This window comes from Prinia subflava, chromosome 26 (assembly GCF_021018805.1).
Source record: "Prinia subflava isolate CZ2003 ecotype Zambia chromosome 26, Cam_Psub_1.2, whole genome shotgun sequence".
Lineage (NCBI taxonomy): Eukaryota > Metazoa > Chordata > Aves > Passeriformes > Cisticolidae > Prinia > Prinia subflava.
Window position 1 is genome coordinate 142,049 of NC_086272.1, and position 16,322 is coordinate 158,370.

The 16,322-nt window shown below is 50.5% G+C and overlaps 1 protein-coding gene across 1 annotated transcript; it reads right to left on the reverse strand.

Annotated features, from left to right (window-relative positions):
• Window positions 1-563: 563 nt before the first annotated feature.
• Window positions 564-14,948, reverse strand: LOC134562156 (cytochrome P450 4F3-like). Its single transcript, XM_063419582.1, is given in 13 exon segments — window positions 564-744; window positions 844-926; window positions 1,011-1,075; window positions 1,157-1,204; window positions 1,207-1,289; window positions 1,360-1,489; window positions 1,564-1,630; window positions 2,032-2,299; window positions 2,778-2,908; window positions 3,219-3,346; window positions 3,662-3,715; window positions 4,102-4,246; window positions 14,790-14,948. Coding segments are annotated over 13 exon segments (1,542 nt in total).
• Between the last annotated feature and the right edge of the window lie 1,374 nt (window positions 14,949-16,322).

Sequence of the window (16,322 nt, forward strand, 5' to 3'; positions counted from 1 at the left end):
TGGAGTGGAAACTCCTCTAAAAAGGTTTCTTTCCAGCCACCCAAGCACATGGATACTCAGCCAGCATGGACACGTAAATCCTTTTATTTTGACCTTGATTTTCTTTCGTTGTTCATTGTTCATTGTTCTTCATCCTTTCACCCAACACTGGGGTAAAAATAAAAACCTTGATCTAAGACACAGATGGAAATATTGTGGGTCATTGCTGGGGACACTGTAGGACATGGATGGGGACATGGTGGGCATGGGGCCTGGGACATGGACATGGGTGGGGACATGGCTGTGGATAGGGATATTGGGCATGGGGGGGTCACAGACACAGATGGTGACATGGGCATGTATGGCCATGCATGAGGACATGAGGGACGTGGCCATGGATGGTGTCAAGTGGCCTAGGGGACAAGTCCGTGGGTGTCCATGTCCATGCCATGAGGTTTGCCATGACCAAGGACAACACATCCCCACCACCACCACGATACTGTCCCCTTCATGCTACCGTTAATTCCCTGCTCTTCCTCCAGATACCTTGCAGAGTGTCCCCATGTCCTGGTGGCCCGTGTCCCTCAGGCCAGTCCCACCAGTGGCTCCAGCAGCAGCCAGATCCCGTCCTCGGCACGCAGGATCAGCTCGGGCTTGCGGCGCGGGGGTGGCCTCGCTGCGTCCCTCGGCAGCACAAACCGGGCCAGGGTCAGTGCCACTACCACCTTCATCTCAGCCATGGCAAAGCTCTGCCCAATGCAGTTCCTGCCACCACGGCCCCACTGTCACTGTCACCCCCCTGTGAACCCAGCCAGGGACAGGGGTGGCACTTGGGGACACTCCTGTCCCCTCCGCAGCGCGTACCTGGGCTCAGCAGAGAAGGGGATGAAGGATGATGGGGACCGTCCCTTGCTGTTCTCTGGGCTGAACCTCAGGGGGTTGAACACCTGGGGGGACACCGACACCGTCATGCCGAGGGGACACAGCTGTCACCACTATGGTGACAGGGACACCTCGTAGCGTGGCCCCACCTTGGGCTTGGGCCAGAGGTCTGGGTTGTGGTGGGTCCCGTAGATGCTCATCAGGCAGATGACCCCTGGTGGGATGGGAATGGCCACTTTAGGGACAGCAGATGAGGGTGGGTGGTGACACTGGGGACACCCTGACCATGCCATACCCTTGGGGATGACACGGCCATCACACAGGGGGATGTCCTCGGTGCAGTGCCAGACACAGCAGTGACAGGAGGGTGCAGCCGAAGGCTCTCCTTGATGCACATGGTGGTGAAGGGCAGCTGGGACAGGTCCTCCCTGGGGACAAGCAGGGGTGGCACCATGTCCCAGAGCCATATGGCCAGGGGTGGCCCTGGGGACATCTCACCATTCAATGTCTGCAGTGTCCTGGCCAGCCAGGAGCTGCTGGACCTCCTGGCAGCACCTCTCCTGGTGCTCAGGGTGGCTGGCCAGGTTGTAGAAGAGCCATGCCAGGCCACTGGCCGTGGTGTCGTGGCCTGTGGGGACATTGGGAGAGTGAGGGGACACTGGAGTGGCTCCCCTGCAGTGGCACCTGGGAGCTCGTGCTCACCCTCAAACATGAAGGCGTCAGCCTCAGCTGCTGTGTCCTCATCTGACAGGGTGTGGCCGTTCTCGTCCTGTGGGGATGAGATGAGCCCCGGGCCACCTGGGGCCACCAGTCTATGGCCAAATCCCACTCATGGCCACCACTCTACCCCCATGGCCACCACCCTACAGGCACCACCATCCTACTAGCCACCAGCTCTATGGTCAATGCTGCCCATGGCCACCACTGTTCTCCTGTGGCCACCAGTCTATGCCCAACCTCCCTGTGGCCACCAGCACCCCACTGGCCACTGGTCTATGACCAAGCCTTCCACGGCCACCACCATCCTCTTGACCACCATCTCCCCATGGTTACCTCTCCATGGCCACCACCACCCTCTTGACCACCTTCATGCCCCATGGCCACCACCCCATGGCCACCACCACCCTCTTGACCACCCTCAGGCCTCCATGGCCACCATCCCAGCCCCACCTTGGTGAGCAGTAGGAGGTCGATGAAGTCCATGCTGTGTCCCAGGTGGCCATCCAGCCAGGCCTGGTGGCCCAGGGAGGCGAGTGCCCGGTGCCGGCGCTGCACCACGTTGGCGGTGAAGGCTTGGACGGTGGCACAGGCACGGGTGAAGCGCCGGCTGTCAGAGGAGAGGCTGTAGAGCCACCACGGGTGGAGGAGTGGCCAGAGCTGGTGCTGGACCACCAACGAGCTCAGCTCCAGGATGGCCTGGATGTACTCGCTGGGCCGTCTGCAGGAAATGGGGACAGCGGGGGACACCGTGGCCACCAGCATGGCCAACATTGGGGCCATTTGGGCCACTAGAATGACCAATGGGGACAATTGCGGTGTGGCCAAGGGGCAACGGTGAGACCAGGATGGCCAACAGGGATGACGGCGGGGACATTAGGGCCACCAGAATGACCAGTGGGGACAATTGCAGGGCCAGGATGTCCAAATCGGGACAATGGTGGGACCAGGATGGCCAACAGGGACGATGGTGGGGACATTGGGGCCACCAGAATGACCAATGAAGACAAGTGCAGGATGGCCAGGGGGCAATGGTGGGACCAGGATGGCCAACAGGGATGACAGCGGGGCCACCATGGCCCACAGGATGGCCAGTGGGGGCCATGGTGGGGCCTATACGGTCACCGTGATGGTCAGAAGGGACCATGGTGAGGCCACCACAGCCACCAGGATGGTCAGTGGGGACAGGTGACACTCGCTCCTGGCAGTGGCTCTCGTGGCTGATGATGCACTTCTGGAGCGTGTCCAGGGTGAGGAGGCTCAGGGGCTGCAGCACCTCCAACTCCACCGGCCCCCCGCCAGCTGCTGCTGCTGCTGCCTCCCACTTGGCCTGTGGGGACGGACTGGGTCAGGGAGGGAACAAGGAGGGGGTCAGGGACAAAGGATGGGGGCAGGGGGTGAATTTGGGGGTGGGACAGGGGTGGGAGAGGGGGCAGAGTTGGGTTTGGGGTGTGGGACAGTACAGGATTTGGGATACAGGACGGGACTCGGAGTGCAGCAGTGGGTGCAGGACAGAATTGTGGGTGCGGGACTCAGGATTTGGGGTGCAGGTCAGGATTTGGGGTGCAGGTCAGGGTTGGGGGTGCAGGTCAGGATTTGGGGTGGAGGTGGGGGACTCGTGCCCATCTCGGATCTCTCACGAGCAGCATGCGGGTGCTCTGGTTGAAGATTCCCAGGTAATTCCGGAGCACGTCCCCGTGGAAGGCGGGCGTCAGGAGCCGCCGGTGCCGCACCCAGCGCTGCCCACCGCTCAGCAGCAGCCCCTCCCCTGGCGAGGGGACACCGGGGTCCGCCGAGGGCACCCAGGGGAGCTGACCCTGTCCCCCACCTCCCCTGTCCCTTGTGACACACCCGAATCCATCCTGGGGGCACCCAGGGGGTCTGACCCTGTCCCCCACCTCCCATGTCCCCTGTGACACACCCAAATCCATCCTGGGGGAACCCAGGGGTGATGTTTCCATCCTCCACTGCCCCTGTGACACAGCCAGATCCATCTGTGGGGCCACCCAGGGGTGCTGTGACACCCAGCTCCATTTGCAGGGCACCCAGGGGTGCTGTCCCCACCCTAGCCCCCTGCACTCACCCAGCCAGGGCTTGAGGAAGCCGTAGAAAATTTTGTCCTTGGGGACCACGAAAGCTGCAGGGTACAAGGACGGGGTGGGCAGGGATTTACTGGGGTGGCATCGGGTCCCCTGGGTGGGGACACTGGGGATGAGGCCACCCTGTCTGCACCCATTAACCCTCAGGTGGGGACCCTGGGGTGGGGACCCTCTCCCAGCACCCATGGCCACTAAGGATGGGGGTTGGGGGAAAACCAGAGCTGGACATGGTGACACCTTTGGGTGGCCTTGGGGAATCCCATGGACAGGTTGGTGGCCACTATAGGGTGGCATTTGGCCTTGCTGTGGTGACACCGCTGGGATTGGGTTGGTGGCCACTGCCTGGGCCCTGCCAGGTCTCTGTGCCAGGTGTGGTGACACTCATGGGTGGCCCTGGGGACCCATCTGGTGTCCCATGTCCTACCTGAGGCTCTGAGGAGTGGCCGGAGGGTGCTGGGGTGGAAGAGGCGCAGGACGGGCAGCCAGGGAAGCCCCCACCAGAGGCAGCCATGACGGTACCGGGCCACCAAGGCGTCCACCTGCTGGAGGCCTTGCTCCGTGCTCTGGCCCTGGGGACAACAGGGGACAGCTGTGTCACTGGGGGCACAGGTAGGCTTGGGAGACGTGTGTGTCCTCAGAACACTGCCAGCCTTGTGGACATGTGTGTTTGTCCCCACTGTCCCCTCGCAGGTGCCACCACCTTCTCCTCGCTGTCCCCCCCAATTGCCACCACCCCATTCCTTCTGTCCCCTTGTAGGTGCCACTACCCTGTTCCTGCGGTCCCCTTGCAGGTGCTGCCACCCCGTCCTCACTATCCCCCCCGCAGGGGCCATCCCCTCTGTCCCTTGACAGGTGCCACCACCCTGTCCCCCCGTCCCTCTGCTGGCACCTCCACCTCATCCTCACTGTCCTCCCAAGTGCCACCATCCCATTGCTTCTGTCCCCTCGCAGGTGCCACCACCCTGTCCCTGCTGTCCCTTTGCTGGTGCCATATAGATATATGATCAAGGGCGAGGGCTGTTCTGTTGGAAACTTTTTCAAGTACTGCTTGGAGTCTGATGATCGGATTCAACAAATAAATCGGGGTATGGTGTCCCCAGGACCCATCTTGAGCCCAGGTGACAGGCCCATAAGTTTCAATGATTTCTTCTAGGGTCCATACTTTACTTTTCCACTTTTGGGTCCCCCCTATCTCAACTATGCTTCTCTTTTTCTGGTTAGTCTTTCTCAGGTCGTAATATCCTGGAACTCCCCAATTTGATCCTGATTTCTTTATGAGTAAGAAGAAGGCAGGTTTAATAATTCCTATGGTGCAACTCCCAGCCCAGTCCCCTGGCAGTTTGGTGTAAGCTGTATTTCTGCAGATCCAAAAGAATTGTTCAGGAGCCTCCCCAAAGGTACCGCTTGTTTCTGGTGGACATTCCCAATATTTGGACACTTCTCTTTACTCCCCAAAAGGGATTTATCTCTTTATCAGCACGTTCATGCAGCCCATACCCTCATGACAGATGCACCCTTTCTCTTTCTTCTCAAAGGACCAGTAATGACTGGGTTCTTGGGGAATGTACTTAGGGCCTAAAGTTTTTGTTATTAAATATCTTTTACAAGCTGTTTTTCCTACTGAGGTCTTACACTCTTCCTCTACCCTCATGATGCATTCTTCTCCAATTATTTTTGACTTCAGGTCCCACTGTTCTTTCCTTCTTGCTCGATCCCTGGCCCCCCACCCCTGTGCTCTGGGCAGGTTTACGGCCCCCTCCCAGGACTGCACCAACACAACACTTACGGCACATCTGGTGTGACCCAGGGGACCGGGCTCCTCGTGGACCCTGGTGCCAGCAGCGCCTGGGGACACCCTGTAAGCTTACACCACCCCCTCTACACCTAGGCTCTTTGCACTCTCCAAAGGCCTGGGCCGCTAAGCCCTGAGAGAGGGGCCTCCCCCTTTTTCTGTGTGTCACTCACTCTCTAGTTACCTCCACACACCCAGTGGGCGCCCCTCTTTATCCCCCTTGGAGGCACCTCAAGTACTCCTTATTTCCTCTCACTTCCCTGTTGCCATGAGGTTTTTTCCTGGTTTGCCAAGCGTTCATGTTGAAGGAGAAACGTGCAGTTTCTCGCGCTCGTTAATGTAAACACTGGCCATGTTTTGCTATCTGTCTTTCATTGTTTACATATTTCTAGGTGGGAGGAGAAAGGTGATTGACAGTTGGCTTGACAAATGTGGATTGAGAGGTGGAATTCCATCCTCCAATCCACAGGCCTCATAGGAAAGGTATAAGAGTGGGTTTTTGTAAATAAAGTTCTCTTCCTGCCCTGCTCTGCTGAACGCAGAACTGTGTCCCGAGCCTCTCTCTGGTCAGGCCCCGCGGTGATGCTTCCCCCCATTCCCAGCCAGCCCCCTCAGGAGCCCAGAACCGTGGTAGTAAGGGGTCCACAGTCGCTTTGGGGTCTGAGCTGCCGGCCCCCATCTCACTCACACCTCACTCGCCTCCTACTCCCACCACCGGTCTCACTCACCAGTCCAGTCTCAGGTTTAACCCCCTGAGGTCAGGGTGGTAAAATGTCTCTGCCCTTTCAGGCATCGCCAGCAGGATGCAAAGAAAAACACGGAGTCTTCAGGTTTTTAGTTTTTCAAGGTCTTGCTCTTTGTTTATTAGGTCTTATCTCTCCAGCTCTTCTCGTGCCCTGAGGAGCTCCGTGCAGCAGCAGGATCACACATGGACTCCTCCTGCCTGGGAGGGTCTTGACCTCTTATACTACATATTGCGTTTCCATTATTTACAATCAATCACCAATACCCAGCACCTATGCTTAGACAGGTCATATCTGCTTTGACCCTATCCAAACGTGCCACCTTCACAGCAGAAATGTCGGACAAGAAGAAGAAGCAGGAGGACAGGACCACGTCCCCAATCCTCCATTTTTTCTTCTCAAGCCCACACACCCAAAATACATTCACCCCCAGTGATAAACTAACTGCTATCTACTTCACACCCTGGTGACTTTTAATTCTTCCTGCAATGTAGGTAGTCTCTCCCATGGACTGAAGTCAAAGGTCATGTCTCTCTGGGCTCTGTGCCAAGGTCTACAACCCCCCTGTACAGATCCCAGAACCCCTGTACATGTTCCAACCCCCCCTGCCTGGGTCGCAGACCCCTTTGACAGGGTCCCTGACCCTCCAGTGCGACCAGAGGGATGCCCTGGACTCCCAACAGTCCGGTGCTCCTGCGTGTTGCCGCTCTCCAGCCATCCCTTGGTCCAGGGGTATCCAGCTGTGCCTGGAGGCCCGGTAGGGTGGGTGCCTGTCCCATCCTCAGTCCTCTTTGGGTGTGGCTGATCCCGGATGAGGCCCCAGCTGAAATGAACGAGGGCAGGAGAGCAGCTCCTCTGAACCCCTTCATTAAGGGTCAGCTCGAGCGGGGGCCCCAGGGGTTGCGTGCACTGCCGCCCTCCCGGTGGTGACACGGAGGAGGAGGAGGGGTTCAGCTTTGTCTGCCGGCAGAGCTGGGACTTCTGTCCTCACGGGAGTGCACAGGAAGGCACTTTGCCTGCTCCAGGTCCAGGGTCTTTCCTCTAGTGTTGCTCCTTTGAACATAAGGTGGGACTGTAAAGATTACAAACTGGAACTGAGGGATAGTCCTATTCCTTCCTCAGCAAAAACTGTGATCTAATTTCTCTAAATACATGTTGGCTCATCTTCCTAGGGCTTTCTTCCTTTTAATGGTGCTAAATGTCTCTTAATTTGCATGAAGGCTTGGATGTCACTTCTCCCTTCATGGTCACAGGTGCCATCTTTGGGAACAGCAGAGGCAATACAAGGAGTTGAACAAACAGGAGGGAACACGAGAACAAGATGACCAGCAATTAACTGGTCACCAACCCCATCACCCTGGAAATGTAGGAACTTACACTTGGAACTTGTTTTCTACATCCCACACTGGCCAAGTCTGGTCACAGGAAGCAGGTCTGCTCTCTCTCTGCTGGGATGGGAGGCCACCTCACCCCACTGGAGCAGGGGACCAGCTGTACCCCGTGTCCCCAGCATGCCAAGCCTGGTCACAGAAGGCCAGGTCTACCCACTGGGGTCTCAGACATAGTCTGGCTGCTGCTGGCATGGGAGGCCTTCCCACCTCTACCCTGGAGGCCAGGTGTGCTCACCAAAATGATCAGAGTAGTGGTATTTTACCAACAGCTGGGACACCAGCAGGGGGTCATCCCACACTGTTGAGAGTGCACCAGGCTTGACAGGGTCTGCTTTCCCTGCTGGTTCTGCCAAGGCCCTTCTCTTGTCTGTGGTTTCACTGGATAGTGGGTAGGGACTGTGGGAATCTCATTCATTCATTCATTCATTCATTCATTCATTCATTCATTCATTCATTCATTCATTCATTCATTCATTCATTCACGCTACTAATTAGATGATGAGGCATTTGGCAATTTATTGAACATATATTTTCATCTATGTTTGTTTTCTGGGTCAAGTATAGGTGGCCCATCCATCTTGGTCCAAATCAGTAGAATTTAGTCTCAAATGTGGGTGAAATGCAATGCTACATCCTTGGAAGAAATCTGTCATTCCCACTGTCCTTATGTACCATCCAGCTTTTAACTTTCCTTCTTTGTTTTTAATTTGCATAAACAATAATGACTCTACACATCTGAGCCAGCCTTGCTTGATATGAACAGTATCAACTGAGGTAAAGAGCGCTCTGGAGGCCAGGGCTGGGGAAGTTTTCCCCTGCCTTGTGTTGGAGAGACCTATGAGCTCATTGTTTCTGTAGAACTACTTTGCCCGCACTCCAATGGGAAAGCCCACAAACTTGATACCTCCTACATTGGTGAGGTCCTGAATTTGTTTGTGAAAATGTTGATATTATCCTCGCTTTAGTGGGTTGACCTTGTCTGGGTGCCAAGTGCTCACTCAGTCACTCCATCACTCCCTTTCCCAATGGGACAGGGCAGAGAATAAGATGGAGCACAACCAGCAGGATAAGATAAAGCAATTTTATTACAGTAAAAGAAAGAAATAAGCGGAGATATGCGGACAGCTAAAGAGAAAAAGAAGTCTGTCTCTACTTCCCATCAGCAGTGATGTTCAGACACTTCCTGGGAAGCAGGCCTTCAGCACGTTGCAAGAGTTCCTCCAGACGGCAAACACTGAAAACTCAGAAATATCCCCCTTTGTCCTCTGTCCCTTAGCTTATATATCTTAGCTGATATCATATGGTATGGAATATTCTTTAGCTATTTTGGGTCAGCTGGCCTGGTTGTGTCCCCTCCTAGGATTTTGCCCAGTCCCATCCCCTTTGATGTGGAAAGGAATGTCAGAGGGACAGTGCTGCTTGGCAGTAGCCAAGCCACTGGTCTGTTATCAACACCCGTCCAGGTACCAATGCAAAGCACAGCACTGTAAAGAGTATGAACTTTACCTTGGTCAGACCCAGTACAATCTCCACCCCTTATTCCATACCATTTGTGTCATGCTGGGATCCCATATAGTCTATATACTCTCATTACTAGAATCCTTAAGCCTTCTCTAGACCAATCATACTTTTTATTAACTACTATCGCCTGTCCTTTCACATCCCTCTGGGTGATCTCCATTCCAGCAGGAGGTGGGGTCAGGACAGGAGAAATAGTACACTTGATGGTTGGGCAGTGGCGTCATCCCTGTTCAACATTGCCTTTTTCTTGCTCCTTGCCAGAATTCATTCTTTGTCAGTTCATGTCCCTCCTGCTACTTTACCTCCTGTAACATACAACTTACACTATAAGTTATTCTTACCTCAAGGTTAAATCTCCTTGAGATACACACCGGGTCTCCCTATCCTCCCGAATCACACACCAAGTACACCCAAGTCCTTGAGCAAAGACAATCCCATGAATGGGTTTGCCTTTTCCCATGGGGGAGGAAATCCACACTGATTTCCCCACCCACTTCCCTATGTGTAATGCAGAAACCCTGTTTCCTTCCATGGTGTCTAAGGGCTTAGTTTGGTTGGGACCAGGGCAGTTAGCAGATTCCCTAGTATTGACTAGCCAAGCGGCTTCTGCCAAGTTTGCATCCCAGTGCTTCCATGTCCCATTACCTAATGCCCTGAACATAGTTTTTAGCAGCCCATTATATCTTTTAATCTTCCCAGGGGCTTGTGGATGGTAGGGAATGGGGTATATCTATAGCCAGGGTGCTATTAATGGGGGCTGGACAGAGCAACGCACAGTACAACCAATATGGCCAGATCATACGTTCACCTCTTTATTCTCGAAAATGGCTGGTTTTATACAGTGTGAAATAATTTACAATTGCAGGTGCATTCTACTTGGCATTCAGCGTGAACAAAAATGTAAACAATCTTAGTTTAAAGCAGCTGCCGTGATTCTACTCTTTAAGTGTCCTATCTAATGCATGCACACACCTTAACCTAATTTCTAACTGTGCCACAGGCTTATCTACTTCTACGCAGGCCCAAATCTGAGGCCCAGTTTGGGATAGCTCAAATCTCTTCCCACAGCACATCATGCCCGTGATCTCGAAGAAATCCAGTTACAATTCCCTCTTTTTCTTTTTGAGCTATCCAAACTGACTCTAAGGCACGGCTGACTAAATTTTGCATACATCGTAACAAGCAAGGCACGATAATTAAGATGACTATAATAGCAATGAGAATCACTATAGCAAAACTGATCAAATCTTTGATCCACCTGGTAAAACCCCATGATGCGAGCCATTTGTCAAACGGAGTGTCTACCACTACAAGTTTTCTCATATTATCTTTCAGCTGTGACAGCTGCTTGTAAATCGATTGAGAATGGTATGATAAATTCATGCAGCACATGCCCTCAAATTCTTCACTTCCATGCCCTTGTGCTACAAGGAGGAAGTCGATTCCTGCTCTGTTTTGGAGGACTGCATGACAAATGTCATGAACATCTTTGGCAAGCTCACTTACTAGATTAGATGTTATATTAATTTGTTTTCCTGTCCAGCAGGCTAAGTTTTTCAATTGCGTGAGAGCTTGCGCTGAAGCAACTCCTGGGGCAAAGAATGATGCCGATATTACAGCTGCAGGTTGCCATAAGTCAACTCGATCTTTACAGTTGGAGCTTAATTGAGACATACTGCGTTTGACTCGTCGGGTCTTTCTAGACAACCCTAAAACTTGATGAATGCTAGGAGCAAACAATGGTAATTTACCAAAATAACATGGACCTCCTATAGCTTCTTGAGGCACTGCAGACCAGGCTCTATCTCCACAAATGAGAAAAATCCCTGGCGGTCATTTTCTTGCAACACCTTTCAATGGTGTCACAGACTCAGTCCAATTATTGCAGTACTCGGTATAATTATAATACAATAGGGACTGGGGAGACAACCAAGTGTTGCCATTTTTCAGTTGCCATTTGTCTACAATTAACAAACTTGAATTCATGATAAAATGCCCAAAGATCAAACAGTAATTCCCTGGCACAGAACCCAATAGATTGAGTTCTTGGGGCTCAGTACTAGCAACTTTAAGATTCTGTGCAATGGCAACAGCTTGCGTTCCCAAAACACTCTTTGGATTAATTTTGATTTGAGACCAGATTCTGAACTCTGTCATGGAGTCTACTGGGACTCCAATCAAGCAAGTCTGAAAAGGATTTGATGGTGTAGCTAAAGACAAGCAAAATGAATCTTGTTTACTCCGATTGGCCCAAGTGACCCACATATTTTGTCTTGGGTCAATCTCAAGCATTCCTGATCCTCTTTCTATTAAGGCACTAACTAAAACAAACATTTCAATACTTAGCATTCTATTCATTGTTTTGATTGTCTCTCATAGAAAAGCAAAACAAACAGCACCTGCTTATTACTTAATCTTAAATACTAAAAATGACTTATCACTAAACTTAATCTTATAACTGTAACTGTATAACTATTTTTTCTAATTCAAAAGTCAATTTTCAACAGTCTCAGGGTCTTCACAACGTGCTCCAGGTAAGACACTGCTGTCACTGTGGTTATCACTGTTAGCTGATATCTCTGACTGTGGACATGCATGGGTAAATCGGCTCGGCACCCAAACAGGTCCTGCTTCTCCTGTGGAAACACACAGATAACCACGACCATTAAACAACACAGGACTCCGTCCCTGCCATTCGCCCGTTGGCATATTTTTGTGATATACATAAAGCCCTGGAATCACTTGTGGTCTTCCTTCTTTCACTGCATGGTCATGTGTGACAACTGCAGGCTCTTCTCTTCTGCTAGGCACAAATAGTTTAAAGTGAACAGTACCTTGGATAATCAACTAGTTACGTCAGACTCATCATTCTGTTTTTTCTTTGCTAGATATTCTTTCAGCGTCTGATTAGCTCTTTCTACGATGGCTTGACCAGTGGGAGAGGGAGGGATTCCGGTGGTACGCTTGACTCCCCACTTTTGCATAAATCTAGCAACTCGCTGACCAACATAGGCTGGCCCATTGTCGGTCTTAATTTCTACAGGCACTCCCATCACTGCAAAACAAATGGTCAGGTGTCTTTCCACATGCAAAGCTCTCTCGCTGGACTGCGCTGTGGCCCTGATAAATTTAGAATAGGTATCAACAGTGACATGGACATATTTCAGTCTTCCAAATTCTGGAACATGAGTTACATCCATCTGCCACAATTCTAAAGCTTTCATTCCCCTTGGGTTCGGGCCCAGGCCAAGGCCAGGCCCATGATGACTACATTGAGGGCAGGTATGCACAATCCCTTGTGCATCATTCAGGGAAATCTGGAATTGTCAGCGCAGGGCCCTAGAATTTTGATGAAAATTCTCATGGTTGTCACAAGCCCTCACAAATTTGTTTTCTGGAGGGATATGGGCAACACAACTGACTGCAGCATTTGCTCGTGCGTTGCCTTCTCCTAAACTGCTGTCGCACTGATGGCTGCGAATGTGCATGACACAAAAGGCATGCTGATGCTGTTTCAGTACACTTCTTAATTGCAAAAGCAGTTCTCCAAGGTGCTGATTCTGGGTGGTCCTGATGAGTGCATCCTCAATTCTTTGCACGACTCCAACCACATATAAAGAGTCCGAAACAACATTGAGTGGTTCGTTGTTCCAGGTTTGCAAAGCTTAACACACTGGCCTCAGTTGAAGGGTTTGCAGACTGTCTCCTGCTTCACTCTTAAGTAAATGTTGCATCCCTTCTCCTTGCTGTTGGCACACACACACAGCCCTTCTTGTTTTTCAACTGGCATCAGTAACAACTGTTCTTCCTTTAACTGGTGTCAAGGAACACAAAGGTCTCTCTAGCCACTGGTGGCGTGTGACTAGAGTCCACATTGGGCCTTTTGGCTGCTGATTGTGAACCACACCTGTAAAACCCAACAATACTTTTTGCATTGCGACAGAATGTCTCAGCTTCCACTCTAAATCTTCACTTCTCACAGGAACGCTGGTATCTGCTGGTTCCTTTCCATCTATCTCTACCATTCCACCTCTGCCCTTTTTTATCAATGCAGCAAGAGCATCTGTTCTGGTCATGAACGGCTCTTTGGTTGCACAGGTAAAAACACCCATTCCAACACTCTTGCTGTTGAACCAAACCTAGATTGGTGTTGCCCCTTTTTCTTTTGCCATTGAAAGACAATGGCAAATGGACAGGCATCAGCGTTGGAAAGTGAAAGTGATAGTGGAAGATGCTCTATATGGCGACAACTCCAACCACGTTGTAACTTTTCTGATACCTGAACCAAAGTTCTTTGCTGTTCGGGGGTGCACTTTTGGGGGCTGCTGGCATCACCACCATGAAGCCACAGTAAAATGGTTGTAAGTCATCATTGGTGATTCCTACAATGGTATGAACCCACTGCAGGTCTCCAAAAAGTCTCTGGGCATCATGCAGGGTGGAAATGGTGGTGTGTAAAGTGATCTTCTGTGGGTGAATTTGTGCATTTGTGATCAGCCAGCCTAAATATTTCCAAGGATCTGACCGATGTATTTTTTCTGGGGCTACAGTCAGTCCACGATGTTTCAATTGTGCAATCAACCAGTTTAAATCTGTTTCTGCCAATGGTTGTTTGGTGGCAATAAGAATGTCATCGACATAATGATAAATCATTGCACTGGAAAAATGCTGGCGAATTGGTTGCAAGGCCAAATCAACAAACAACTGACACACGGTCGGTGAGTTTCTCCCCGCCTGGGGCAATACGGTCCATTCATATTGTTGTGCTGGGGCTGCTCTGTTGACAGATGGCACGGTGAAGGCAAAACGTTGAGTGTCTTGCGGATGAAGCGGGATGGTGAAGAAGCAGTCTTTTAAATTGATAACAATGTTCCACCCTTGAGGTATCATAGTTGGTGCTGGCAGGCCAGGCTGCAAAGCTCCTATTGCCTGCATTTGTTCATTGACTTTGCGGAGATCATGTAACAATCTCCGTTTTCCTGATTTTTTAGGGATAACAAAAATTGGTGTGTTCCACGGACTCACTGAGGGCCGAATGTGACCAGCTTCAAGTTGGTCTTGTACCAATTGTTTAGTAATTTGCAGCCTTTCTTCTGTCATTGGCCACTGCTCGACCCATACAGAAGTTTCAGTCAACCAGGTGATTTTCAGAATGAGTGGCTGCTGAGGTCGTGGTCCGGGCAACAGTCTTTACAGGTCTTACAACATGTTAGTATCTAAGTAGAGTAATTTATTTATACAAAAGCACATATCTGAAGGAACAAGAGTTCTAAGAGCGGCCTTATAGTGCAACCAATTATAAACCTAAGCAAGCAAGGTCTAAGTAAAACAATAACCAAAACATAGAAATCTTAACAAACTAAACCCTAATAAAACTACAAGCAAAGCATAAAATTTATGCTAGCCTCAGGGTAAATCAACCTCCTATTTTCTGACCCCGATCAGCGTTTCCAGCCGCTGGGGTCACAGTAGCAGAGAGGAATCGATCACAACTTTCAGACAGGGATCTCGGCCGCGGGGATCACAACAACAAAAAGGGGCCCCAAAATTCTGAACCCACACAGAGCCCTCATCCGTGGGGACGTGAATACAATGTGGAATCCCGAACTGCACAGAGTTCCCGTCCGAGGGATCGCGAGGGCAATTGGGGGGCCCCGAGCCGCACAGGGTTCCCGTCCGCAGGGGTTGCGTTGGCAGTGGGGGCCCCGGGCCGCACAGGGTTCCTGTCCGTGGGGATCGCGTTGGCAGTGGGGGCCCCGGGCCGCACAGGGTTCCCGTCTGTGGGGATCACGTTGGCAGTGGGGGCCCCGGGGTCCCTCCCCATGCAGAGTCCCCGGCTGTGCTGATCAGCTCACTGGCAGCAAGCGCTGCAGGGGGGAAAAGGGGGAACCCCGGGACCCAGATCCCGTGGAACGGGGACCGCGATGTATAATACCTTAAAATCCTGTTTCGCCTCCCTGTCAAGGATCGTTCCTCAGGTTGCAGAAAATGGAGGTTGGATCGATGGATCGAATTGATCAATTATTCGATGCCTCCACCTTCAACCCAGAGGCTTTTTATCCCAAATTGCAAAATGCATATTCATATTTTTTATCTATACACTAGCCAATCTAAATACAATTTTAAAGTTTGTAAAAACTACGGAAAACGGTATCAAAACCTATGCACATAGCATATCTATTAACGCAAAACTCTATCTTACTAGCATAAACTTCTATCTTAGCATATATGAAAAACTCTGTCTTCCTACATAAAGTTCATACAAATTACAAACAGCACTCTACCCTATTTTTGTTATGTCTATACTCTGTCGCAAGGCCTGAAGCTTTTTTACCTCTACCCTAGCAATTAGGCACTTTGAGAAGGTTTTAAAGCTTAAATTTCTACTTCATGTGTGTGTGGCTTTATATATTTTAATTTTTCGAAAGGTTTCAGTTCAGTTCCTCTATTTTTCATTTTCTGTGGAGGATCCATGGGAACATGGACTCCAACATCTCCCCCTTTCTGTTGAAACATAAAAGCTTTCTCAGTGGCGTTACTAATCATCTGTCAAATGCACTGAAGCAAACAAGGCACCATAATTAATATGATTATCATAATGAATAAAATGCACACTCCCGTTTTTATAAGTTGTCTCATCCATGATGTTAAATTCCATCCCTTTAACAAACTATCTAACCAAAATCCATCATCAACCCCAATCTTGGATACTCCTTCCTTAAGTTGTTGTATGGTTTTATGAATAGATTCTGAATGATCAGACAAATTAATACAACACATTCCTTCAAAATCCTTCCATCCATGTCCATGGGCCAATAAAAGATAATCAATGGCGGCCCTGTTTTGCAAAGTAGCATGTCTATTAGCCTTGGCATCTGTCAACATATCACTCAATACAAGGGAGGTAGAATTAAATTCCTTGCTCAGCCAACACCCTAAATGATCAAGTTGTCCCAAAGCTGCAGCCGAACTAAATTGTGGTAAAAAATAGATGTTGTAATTCTTCTCCCATAACCCCAAGATGCAAAATCATCTTGGCAGTTCAGTTTATATTTCTTAATATCTCTTTTGTTTCTGTTTTCTATAAACATTTTTGCATTGGGTGTTAGCAGCGTAAGTTTTCCAATACTACAAGGCCCACCCTTAATGTATGCTGGAATGGCAGGCCAAATTCTATCTCCACAAATAAAAAACATTC